Source organism: Medicago sativa, chromosome 8 (genome assembly GCF_051527215.1).
Source record: "Medicago sativa cultivar Bolivia chromosome 8, Bolivia_mono, whole genome shotgun sequence".
Taxonomy (NCBI): Eukaryota; Viridiplantae; Streptophyta; class Magnoliopsida; order Fabales; family Fabaceae; genus Medicago; species Medicago sativa.
In genome coordinates this window covers 58,121,942-58,134,309 of record NC_140756.1, presented here as the reverse complement: position 1 = coordinate 58,134,309, position 12,368 = coordinate 58,121,942, and the positions used below count along the sequence as shown (strand labels likewise).

Below are 12,368 nucleotides of genomic sequence, written 5' to 3'. Positions count from 1 at the left end.
TTTTTTTTTTTCTACACTTTTACGATTGCAATTTAACATAACAAATTCCATCTAAAAAAATGCATCGCACCAATTTTATTCCTATCCTCTTGCCTTTTTTTTTTATGAAGCAAATATTTTGGTTATATATACGAAGCCCTAAACCTGTTTCTCTCAATAAAAATAAACCCTAAACCGTGGTAAATTTCACACACAACACAAAAATCATATATTTTGATATTTAGAGGTTTGCAAATGGAACGACGTGACCTTACAACTTTCCTCTCATACCACTCCTTAACCGGTAACTTTGATTCAATTCTGAATTTTTTTTCTTCCATTTTTTGGATTGTTATTATTAGTGTTTTTTGAATTATACAATTGTCATACTTTTTGTAACATGTTGTTTTCCATTGATTTGGTAGGTCCTTTGATGACTCATCCTGTTACTGAGATGGACGAGACTCTCACCAAACTTCAATTGAAGTACAGAACATACATAGTTGAGTACAACACAGAAGATGTAATTTGTCGTTTTCCTTCCTAACTTCTTCCTCTTTTTTTGTTTTCCATTGTTTAATATAATTTTGCTTCTCTCAATTGTTATTGTTAACAATTTTAGGGTGCTGTCTTCCTAACTTCTTAGTGCTTAGACATTTTAGATCCTGATGTAGTAAGCCTCAAATATGTTTTGTCCATTGCGTGTTTGTGTTTTATGCAAAGATTATATTCTTCCTGCTTTAGATGTTGCATAAGCATTATAACTTGCACTTGATATTTAGAGCACATAATATTTAGAGCATGATGTAGTGAACCTCAAATATGATCCACTAAGCAACCATTATGGTCTACAAGCCGTATATTAAAAGAAAAAATAAAATTTTTGCTGGACGACAATTGAACTAAAAAAATCTAAGGACAATTGAACTATGTTTTATATAAAATGAAAATATAGTGGATTTAGGGTGTTGTCTTCCTAACTTCTTCCTAATATGTTATTTTTTAGGGCACAAAACATGTTAAGTTGTAGTTTTCCTTTCTAAGTTGTCGTTTTTGTTTTATTTTATGGTGCTGTCAAGTTACCAAACATGTTTGCAGCTGATTTCGGAGACGAAATTAATCGTTTGGTCAACCTGGTTGACGAAAAGAACAATAAGTTTCAAGTTTTGGTTGATAGGATTTCTGGTTCTTTTTTTCTCACCAAAGGATGGAAGGCAATCAGTGATTTTTATGGACTAGGATTAGGTGCATGGGTGAATTTGGTGTTTGTTGCTTCAGGTCGGTTCGAAATGGTTATAAAAGACCGGTTTGGGAAGGCTATTAGGTGTCCTTATTTTGATCCTCCCATGCGTTTTGTGATTGATATGTCTGATGTCAGTCCAGTTTTTGACAACGATCTCCCCCCAGTTACCTATGCATACCGAAGACTTCTGTTATGTTATGAAAACTGAAATGCATACCTACTGTTTGCCTCAAATGACATGTTATTTCAATCATATTAGAACTTCTTTTTTACGGATTATATATTAAATTTGGATTGTATAACGCCTCTTATTTAGTTAACAAGGGAACTATAATTTAGGCCAAATTTTGTGGATGCCATTATACCTAAGTGTACGCCTAATATTGACTTTGTTTTGTTTTTTTCCTGAATACAAGTCCTATTATTTGATTATGAAATATAACTAATAAATCGGCTAATTATTGTACCTGATTAATGTATGACTTTTTTTTGCTTAACTATTGTGTTCGAAGCCCCACAACCTGCAATTATCGTCAGCTTTCCTTATGCTAATATCATTATGTTAATTAACTTTGATAACCATTTATTAGTATTGTTGTGAATATAATAGTTTGGCAAAATAAATATATCGATTGATATACAAAATTATGTGATTTTAAGTATTTTATATTGCTAAGTATTATTTATTTTGTATTAATATGTATTTGTTAATAATTCTACCACAACTTTTAATTTTTGATTTCATGTGTCTTATATGCATATGTCTTTCAGAGTTGGTGTTAAGTGATGATCAGTTGAAAGCATACGCTCTAGCAGAAATTGAGATGTTGTTACAAAGCTGTGGGAAAAGTTTATCTAAATATCCTCCAATGCCAACAGCCGATCCTTCTTTAGTTCCGGACGTGCAAAATAGAATTGTACATGAAGAGATGAATTATAATAGGCCTGTTTTGTTAGAAGAACACAAGAGAATGATGTCAACCATGACTCCAGAACAACGAACAATTTATGATATAATAATGGCAAGGGTTGACGAGGGTAGGCATGGTTTATTCTTTCTTTACGGTTACGGTGGCACAGGGAAGACATTTATCTGGAGGGCTATGTGCGCTGCATTGAGATCTAAAGGTGAAATTGTTTTGGCTGTTGCATCAAGTGGAATAGCTGCATTGCTCATACCAGGTGGAAGAACTGCACATTCAAGGTTTTGCATTCCTTTCACTATCGATGAGTTTTCAACCTGTACAATTGAACCAGATTCACCACTGGCAACCTTGATTGCTAAGGCAAAGCTTATAATCTGGGATGAAGCACCGATGATGCACAGGTATTGTTTTGAAGCTGTGGATCGAACGTTTAGAGATATTCTTAAAAAAATCAACCCTCAAAACAAGTATATTCCATTCGGTGGCAAGGTTGTTGTATTTGGTGGAGACTTTAGGCAGATTTTGCCTGTAGTACCCAGAGCCCCTAGACCTGAAGTTGTACATGCGACAATTAATTCTTCACCACTTTGGAGGTTTTGTGAGGTACTTACTCTAACTAAAAATATGAGGATTCTCCATGGTGCATCTGAATCAGAAATTGAAGAAAGAAAGCTTTTTTCGGATTGGATATTGAGTATCGGTGATGGTACGGTTGGAGAATGCAACGAGGTAGATATCTCAATTACTATTCCGCCTAACTTACTGATTACAACTTCAGGTGATCCTATTGCTTCCATTGTTAATAGCACTTATCCTAATATGTTAGGAGATATGCATAATATGGACTACTTCCAAGATAGAGCTATATTAACTCCAAAAAATCTGATTGTTGAAAAAGTCAATGAGTATATATTGGATTTGTTGCCAGGAGAAGAAAGAATATATTTGAGTTATGATACCCCGGTAACAAGTAAGACAGGTGCCGATGTTGTGGACGATGTTCATACGCCTGAATTTCTCAACACAATTGTTGCTTTGGGACTTCCAAATCATAAGTTGCGTCTGAAAGTAGGAGTTTCAGTCATGTTATTAAGAAATATAGATCAGAGTTTGGGATTGTGCAACGGAACGAGGTTGATCATTACAAGGATGGGTAGATTTGTGCTTGAAGGACAAGTGATATCCGGCAGTAATATAGGTGACAAAGTGTTTATTCCAAGATTATCTTTAATCCAGTCTGATATCAGAATTCCTTTCAAGTTTCAAAGAAGGCAATTTCTGATAGCTGTTTCTTTTGCAATGACTATCAATAAAAGTCAAGGCCAGTCTCTAAAGCATGTGGGAGTATATTTACCATCGCCTGTCTTTTCTCATGGTCAATTGTATGTGGCATTGTCAAGGATGACTTCAAGAGATGGTTTGAAGATATTAGTAACAAACGATGATGGTGAAGAGACGGATGTAACGTCTAATGTGGTCTATAGAGAAGTTTTTCGCAATATATCCTAAATTGTGTCTTTTGTTTGAATTAACAATGTTATAGTCCATCTCTTTGTATGACTTATGTAATACTCTATCTTTTAATCTAAACTTTTTCCTTAGTGTTGAGTGGTCTATTACAAGTTTTCATATTTTTTTTTTAATTTTTGAAGCTTTGATATGACCTGTGCGTAGCACGGGTCCGAGTTCTAGTAGGAAGAAAAAGATCTTCTTGCAATGTATATGTTATGGGTATTGTTTAATTCCTCTTTCTTCTTTTTTTTGGTGAACTTCGTCTATTAATCTATAATTTTACAAACCACTCTTTTGACTAGTCTGATTATACAAAACATGAAAACCTTCTATTAATCTATTTAAATGGAACCATACGATCCTGCAATTATAATGACTTATTCAAATAACAATAGTTTAAAACCTTGTCCAATATCTATTATCTAGAAAAAATAAATTATGTTGAAAGAAAATATATATATATATATATATATATATATATATATATATATATATATATATATATATATATATATATATATATATATATATAGGGATCCATTGACTCCAAGAGTAAGTCTAAAGACTTACTCCAAATACTGACCCTTGATTTCAATAGTAATTAATGGTTGTGATTGATTACTATTGATCCTTATCTTAAGCTTTCATACTCCTTCTTCTCAAACAACCCGACAACTGTAATTGATAGCCATTAAGAAGAATATTTGATTCATGATCTCAAATAAATCATAAAAGCTTGCATAGCATGATACACCTTCAACCCTCAAAGAATTGGTTTTCACTTAGGCATGTAATTTTGTGATACTTTTATGATTTCATTCACCGTCAACAAAAGATAATCATTTATGATATATCCAAAGATCCAATGCCTTTCTTGAATTTTTTGGTTTACATGATTTTTATGAATAAAAAATATTTGATTCCATTAACATCACGCCTCATCTCTCAATTAGAAAAAAAGATAGTCGTCAATTGGATTTAATAATAAGGAATGCTTGTTGAGATAATTATGGTGGCATAAACAACTCATTTGTAATTTCGGTTTTCTTGATTATAGATTCTATGTGTGTCTTTTTTTTTTTAAGAAAAAAAATCAAGAAAAATCAAATTTGTTGAAATCTCACAAACATACTTGTTTCCTATAATTATTTGATGATCTGTTTACAAATTTGACATGCAGCAATCAAATCTCACGGCAGGTGCAATCAAATTAGAGACAAGAACAACACCATGATAGGTTTATTTATCCTGGAAAATTGAAGGTTTAACCATGAATTGGAGGTTAAAAATCCAAAGCATGAATTGTGTCTAAATTAAAGATCCCTTTTTTTTGTTTCTAAATAATTTCAGGGAAATTAGAAGAAAAAACAAATAAAACTAAAGGTCATTACTAGAACTCATGAATGGAAATGAGTGATGATAGCATCCAAAATGAGAGTGATACGATCCATGGGAGGAATTGGATTTTTCTGTCAAATAGCAAACAAAGGTATGGAAGAAAAATAGTGTGGGAGAACATAAGTTAAGGTTCACTTTAGATGATTAATAATTAATTTGAACCATTAGATTAAAACTAAATGAAGGGATAAGATTTGGAGTAACTCAATAAACTTACTCTTGGAGTCAATGGATCCCTTCTCATATATATATATATATATATATATATATATATATATATATATATATATATATATATATATATATAGCAAGTCTACTTTCACTTAAATAATTATTACAGTATAGTTAGAAAGACGCTCCCCTAGGGTTTGTTAGCGATCCCCTGTGCCGCCGCCGGTGATAAGGGCTGCGCCGCCCCTTGTGGGAGATTCTGTTGCATCTGATAAGGATCTCCTTCATCTAGATGAGTTCGCCTTGCTATAAATGGATCATTCCGCCTCTGCTTTGTTCACCACTCTCCAATCCTCCTAAATTTTCCCAATTCTCAGTGTTACGATACCTGGTTCCCAATACCAGATCTCCCGTATTCACAATCAATCGCTGTCACGCAGTCAAAACCCTTCTGACCATGGAGTTCAATCTCGAGGGCCTCACTCTGGAAGATGGTGGTATGACTCTGAATTTGGATACTACTGATGCTGCTGTCACTATTTTGGATCAATGCTTGATAGGCCGTGTGCTAACTGATAGGGAGGTGCGATTCGCCTACCTGAAGGAGCGGTTGGCACGCCTTTGGCACCCTGTCAAAGGAGTGACGATTCTGCAGGCGCCGGAAGGGCGATTTCTGTTCCAGTTTAATCACAAGAAGGATGCTGAAAATGCTATGAATGCCGGTCCGTGGATGTATGACAACTGTAACTTGGTGCTGGAACGTATCAACCCAGGTATGGTCCCAAAGGATGTTGAGCTGAATCACCTGGACATGTGGATTCAGGTTCACAATTTACCCTTTGGCTTCATGCAGCGGCGTGTTGGAGATGCTATTGGTGCCTACCTTGGTGAATTGAAGGAGTATGATGAGAAGAATACACCACATAGTGAATTTATGAAGTTGAAAGTCAGAATTGATATCACAAAGCCGCTGAAACAAGAGTGGAAGGTACGTGCTGGACGTGGTGACTGGGTCTCTGTTGTGTTCAAGTACGAAAGGTTGGGGACTTTCTGTTATGCTTGTGGATTGCTGGGGCATACTGACAGGTCCTGTGAGCAATTGTTTGAGAATGATATAGATGATGGCGTGAGAGGTTGGGGAGATTACCTCAAGACAACTTCTCGCAAACTTGGTACTGCTGCTAACAACAAATGGTTGCGGAATCCGGTGAAGTCTGAGACAGGGCAAGCTCCTCCAGTGGCTGCATCACCAATAGCTGCGAATTCTGATGAAGCTTCAGGTAGCAATGCTGCGAAGAGTTCGGAGAAGGCAATGTTGAATGGAAGAATGACTGTTGTTCGGTCCGAGATTACGACTCTTAAGAACCGCCTGAAGGCTGCTGATCCTGCTGGTTGGAAAGCTTTTGAGGACCGTGGTAAATCCGCGCTCAAGGAAGGTAATGACATGAACCTATTGGAAGCGCATCAGGTGGTGGTGGGACTTACTGCTCCTACTGATGAGGTCCTAGCACTGGAGTATGTTGACTCTGCTGGTATAGTGGACACAGAAGCAGGGTCTGATCTGAAGAAGAGGAAGCGTGGACAGACTGGAGCTCCTCCTATTGATGCTGTTGCTGCACCTATGCAAGTGTCTACTGAAACTGGGGTGGGAGGTGTAGGTATAGCTGCTGTTAGTGGGGGGGAAACTAGTGATTTGAGAATGTTTACTAATCCTGTGTTTGATGAAACTGATGTAACGGTGGGTCCTGAGTCCCAGGCCCACCGAGGAAAATGAGTCTGTTGTGTTGGAACTGCCGAGGCTTAGGGAACCTGCGTGTAGTTCCAAAACTGAAGTACCTCGTTCGGTATTATAAACCGGATGTTTTCTTTCTTTGCGAGACTTTAGTCTCTAATAATAAAAGTGAAGATCTTCGTTATGTCCTTGGTTTTGATTGTTGTTTTGCTGTTAGTAGTTCTGGTAGAAGTGGTGGATTGGCACTCTACTGGAATAATTCATTTAATTGTTCACTTGTTAATTATTCTTGTAATCATATTTCTATCCAAATTATTGATCCAGATAAAGGTCCTTGGCAATTCACAGGTTATTATGGGTTTCCGGAAAGGGGTCGTCGACGGGAAGCATGGAATTTTCTCCGAGGTTTAGCCCGGGATGTATCACTACCATGGTGCATTGGTGGTGACTTTAATGATATTTTGTTTGAACATGAGAAAAGGGGTGCACGTTCAAGAGAAGGATGGCTGATCAATGGGTTTCGTCAAGCAGTTTCGGACACCGAGCTTGTTGATGTCCCTATGATTGGTTATCCGTTTACATGGTTCAAGAGTATGGGTACTGTCCGTGAAGTGGAGGAACGGTTGGACAGAGTATTGGTTCGAGATAGTTGGTTTTCTTTGTTTCCGAATGCACAGGTTGAGAATTTAGTAGCGCCGGCTTCTGATCACCATCCCATTCTGCTCTCCTTGGTACCGCAAGTTAGAAGTGGCTCAAGGCTGAAATTTAAATACGAAAACGCTTGGGCGTTGGAACCTGGTTTTCATGACATGGTAGCAGATCTGTGGCATTATCATCATGGTCATTCAGTTATCCCCCGGCTGGAATTGTGCGCTGATGATCTCAGTTCCTGGAGTCAGACACATTGTAACAAATTAAGACAGGAGATTGCAGAATGTCGCAAAACTCTTAGTGTGTGTCGTGATCTAGGCATTGCGTGTGACCCACACCATTTAGCCCTTACTCGACAACGCATGAACAAACTGTTAATACAAGAAGATAGGTATTGGAGGCAGCGTGCCAAAACACATTGGTATCAAGATGGCGATCTTAACACGAAATTCTTTCATGCTTCTGCTACGACGCGTAGGAAAGTGAATCGCATCTTATCATTGGAATCAGACAATGCGACGCCGGTTTCAGATGAAGAAGGCATGTGTCACCTAGCCAAGGAGTACTTTGATACTTTATTTCAACAACAACAGAGGAGCTCGGTTGATCCTGTTATTGATGCACTTATTCCCGTTATTGATGCAAGTGATAATAATGAGCTTACAGCCCCGTTTCAGGTGGATGAATTCAAGACAGCCATGTTTTCTATGCATCCTAACAAGTGTCCTGGCCCTGATGGGTTTAGTCCGGGATTCTATCAGCAATTTTGGAATGCTTGCAGTCCAGATATTTTCAGCGAGTGTTGCCGGTGGCTTAATGAGAATCAGTTTCCCCCTCTCTGAATTCGACTAATATAGCTCTCATCCCTAAGGGGCAACACCAACGGACTATGAAGGATTGGAGACCAATTGCATTATGTAATGTTCTCTATAAGCTTTTCTCCAAAGTCCTTGCGAATAGACTGAAACGAGTATTGCATAAATGTGTGTCAGAAAACCAGTCAGCTTTTCTTCCCGACAGGTCTATTTTGGACAATGCAATGGTTGCTTTCGAAGTGGTCCATCACATGCGTATTGATAAACGTAAAAGTAACAATTATGTGGCTCTGAAGCTGGACATTAGTAAAGCTTACGACCGGATCGATTGGTCTTATCTGAAAGCGGTTCTGTTAAGATTGGGTTTTGCGCCGCAATGGGTTCGATGGATAATGATGTGTGTCGAATCTGTGGACTACTCGGTGATTGTAAATAATAATATGGTTGGCCCTATTACTCCCGGGAGAGGCCTTCGGCAAGGAGACCCACTCTCTCCGTATCTTTTCATCCTTTGTGCGGAGGGGTTGTCAGCTCTTATTCGCCAAGCTGAAGGGAGGGGTGATCTCCATGGTGTTCGTATTTGTTCTGACGCTCCTATTATTTCCCACTTATTATTTGCGGATGACTGCTTTCTCTTTTTCAGGGCGACGGAGTTCGAAGCTAATGTCATGCAGAACATCCTCAAGACTTATGAAGAAGCGTCTGGCCAAGCTATCAGCCTTCCTAAATCTGAGGTGTTTTATAGTAAAGTCGTATCCGAGCAGGTGGCCACGAATATCTCACATATTTTAGGCGTGCAAGTGGTGCTTGGTACTGGAAAGTATTTGGGTTTACCTTCTGTGGTGGGGAGGAGTAGGCAAGCTACTTTTGGTTATATCAAAGATCGCGTATGGCAGAGAATAAGTTCTTGGAGCAGCAAATGTTTGTCCAAGGCGGGGCGAGAGATCATGATTAAGGCCGTATTGCAGGCTATTCCCTCCTATATCATGAGCGTGTTTCTGCTTCCGAAAACGCTGATTGATGACATTGAGAAAATGATGAACGGCTTCTGGTGGGGTAATGGTGGTGCATCAATTAGAGGTATGCGATGGATGTCGTGGGAGAAGCTCTCTGTTCACAAGAAATTCGGAGGTATGGGTTTCAAAGATCTCGCTTCCTATAATTCAGCAATGTTGGGTAAGCAAGCTTGGAAACTCTTGACTGATGTTAACAGCCTTGTCTCCCGCTTATTTAAGGCTCGCTATTTTCCACGCTCGGATTATTTAGGGGCGACTATTGGGGCGAATCCTAGTTACATCTGGCGTAGTATTCACAGTGTTCAAAATCTGATTCGGAAGGGTGCTCGATGGTGTATTGGTACAGGTTCTTCTATACCTTTAATGTATCATCCTTGGCTTGCTAATGGGGACTGCATCACGCCACTGCACACGGGTGGAGCACATTTTCGCACAGGCTCTGTTAGTGACTTGGTTGATCCGCATACAAAGGTATGGCGACAAGACCTCATATCTCATCTTTTTGACCAGCCGACAACATATGCGATTCTTAGTACGCCGCTATTCCCCCAAGTTCTGGTTGATGCCCTTAATTGGAGCGGTGAGCGTAACGGTCAATATTCGGTGCGTAGCGCGTACCGCATTCACACTGAAACTATCACTTCAGCTGCTCATTTGTACAGACCGGGTCCGTGGTCCTCTATCTGGAAGTTGAAAGTGCCACCAAAGGTGAAGAACCTTGTTTGGAGAGTTTGTCGCAGTTGTCTCCCCACGCGGGCGCGCCTTCTTAGTCGCGGCGTGCAATGCCCTGCACATTGTGTTCTATGTAATGAAGGCGAGGAGGACTCCACACACATTCTGTTCACGTGTCCCTACGCGTCTCAGGTTTGGCAAAAGACACATCTTTGGGGCTTTGTTCAGCATGCAGTTGCGGTGTGTGGCTCTGTGGACGATATTGTATTTCATTTGTTGCAGACAATCTCCGCCTCCCAATGCAGCCTGCTAGCGATGCTGTTATGGAGTTTATGGAAACGCCGCAATCTTAAGCTATGGCAGCATCATGATGAGTCAGCAGTTCAAGTTGTTGCACGGGCAAAACACATGCTGGAGGAGTGGAAATCAGCACAACAGCTGTGTAATCACACAGTTATGCAGAGTTCTGCTGCTGTCACAGAGAGTAATACCACAGATTTTCAATGGATGCGGCCCGACGTAGGACGGCTAAAGTGTAACGTTGATGCTGCCTTCTCCCAATCTGCTAACAGAATTGGAATAGGCCTATGCATACGCGATTCTGCAAGGGATTTGGTGCAAGCAAGAACTTTGTCAATCAGCCCGGTATGTGCAGTAGACGTCGGTGAAGCTCTTGGTCTCAATCATGCAATGCGATGGGCAGCAGAGTTGCGTCTTGATGGTGTTGACTTTTGCCTAAATTCTAAGGTTGTTGTGGATGAGTTTAATGGTGCTGTCAATACTATTACTGACTTAGGTAGCATTGTAGCAGATTGTAGGCAACTGTTTACTAGTTCCTTTCATAACTCGAAGGTAGAGTTTAGCCGGAGGCAAGCAAATAGGGTCGCTCATGAATTAGCAAAGGCGGCCCTGTTACAAGCTGGCTCCCACACTTTTGATGATGTTCCGCCTTGTATCTATGACTTGTTTTATAATGAAATGCATTAATCTTTTCTCCCCTCAAAAAAAAAAAGTCTACTTTCACTTTAAAAGTAAATTAGCAAGCATATTTCCACTTACATTTTACAAATAACCATTATCAACTATTTTAAGCCAATTTTATATAAGTTATTTGGTAAATGTCATTTAATTTTGTTTTTAAAATCAAAAATAAATTTCCTTCAAACCGTTATCTCAGAATGTAACCAAAAATTCAATGTTCACAGTTGCTAAGGACAATGCATAATATATGCTAGGTATGGGGTTCGAACCTTGGACACCATAAAAAAAAATGTAACCAAAAAACCGTTATTTCAAGATGTAACAAAAAAAAACGTTATCTCAAAAACGACTGAATCTTATTTTCCCATAATAAATGAAGTATTGACAAGCTAGAAGAGAGATGTTAGGAACACTCTATTTGTAGCATCATCTCCACCCAAAAATCGAATTCGATTCTTCCGAACAATTTATACTTAAATTATATCATGTTTCTTTTATCCTTCCACAAACCTGTCCTTAGTGGTTCGAAATATGGTAATTTTTCTTTTTGATTCGGAAAAAAATCATTTTATTTTGGTCCGTCGTTTCTAAAATGAATCAATTTTGTACTTTGAAGTTAACTTACAAGTCAGTGAAAATTACAATATTTTCCGTGATTGAAAATATTTTTAAGCCTTAAAACTATGATCTAAGTTTTTTTTTTTTTTTTACACAGTATGATCAAATAAGAGTTAATTAGTTTGGATCCATAAACACTTATGGAAAAATATACTCCATCCGTTTCAAAATATAAGCAAAATTCACTTTTTAGGTTCATTCATTTAATGATGTATGTGATTCATAATATGGACCACATACATCATTAAATAAATGAACCTAAAAAGTGAATTTTGTTTCTATTTTGAAACGGAGGGAGTACTAAAAGAATTTTACAATAATTAACAGCTTTTTGTAGTCACATCATCTGTTACATCTCAATTTTTTAAGAATCTCCTCCATTTGAATACAAGCTAAAGCAAACTAGGTTTGTGTTTAATTTTATGTTGCTTTATATTATCTTCTCTCTACAATAGAACCTCCTTTGTTAAAAGAAAACCACCAATGAATAAGACATTATGTTATTTGCATTTGGATCACATTTTCATGTGTCACAAGACACAATGAGGAAAGTTGCTTTAGAGGCATCTATATCTATATATCTTATATAACTGTCTAACTTCAACTATTTATAATTTTATAACTCTTAGAATTTGAGCTTTAAACAGCACACTA

At 38.1% G+C, this 12,368-nt stretch overlaps 1 protein-coding gene across 1 annotated transcript; it reads left to right on the top strand.

Moving 5' to 3' along the window:
* Positions 1-1,067: 1,067 nt before the first annotated feature.
* LOC146899929 (putative B3 domain-containing protein Os03g0621600) lies at positions 1,068-1,430 on the top strand. The gene has a single exon (XM_085736881.1). The coding sequence runs from the start codon at positions 1,068-1,070 to the stop codon at positions 1,428-1,430; it is 363 nt and encodes a 120-aa protein (XP_085593007.1).
* Positions 1,431-12,368: the final 10,938 nt, after the last annotated feature.

Coding starts and splice junctions, on each gene's coding strand:
- LOC146899929 (XM_085736881.1), top strand. CDS start 1,068: ATGTTTGCAGCTGATTTCGGAGACGAAATTAATCGTTTGGTCAACCTG.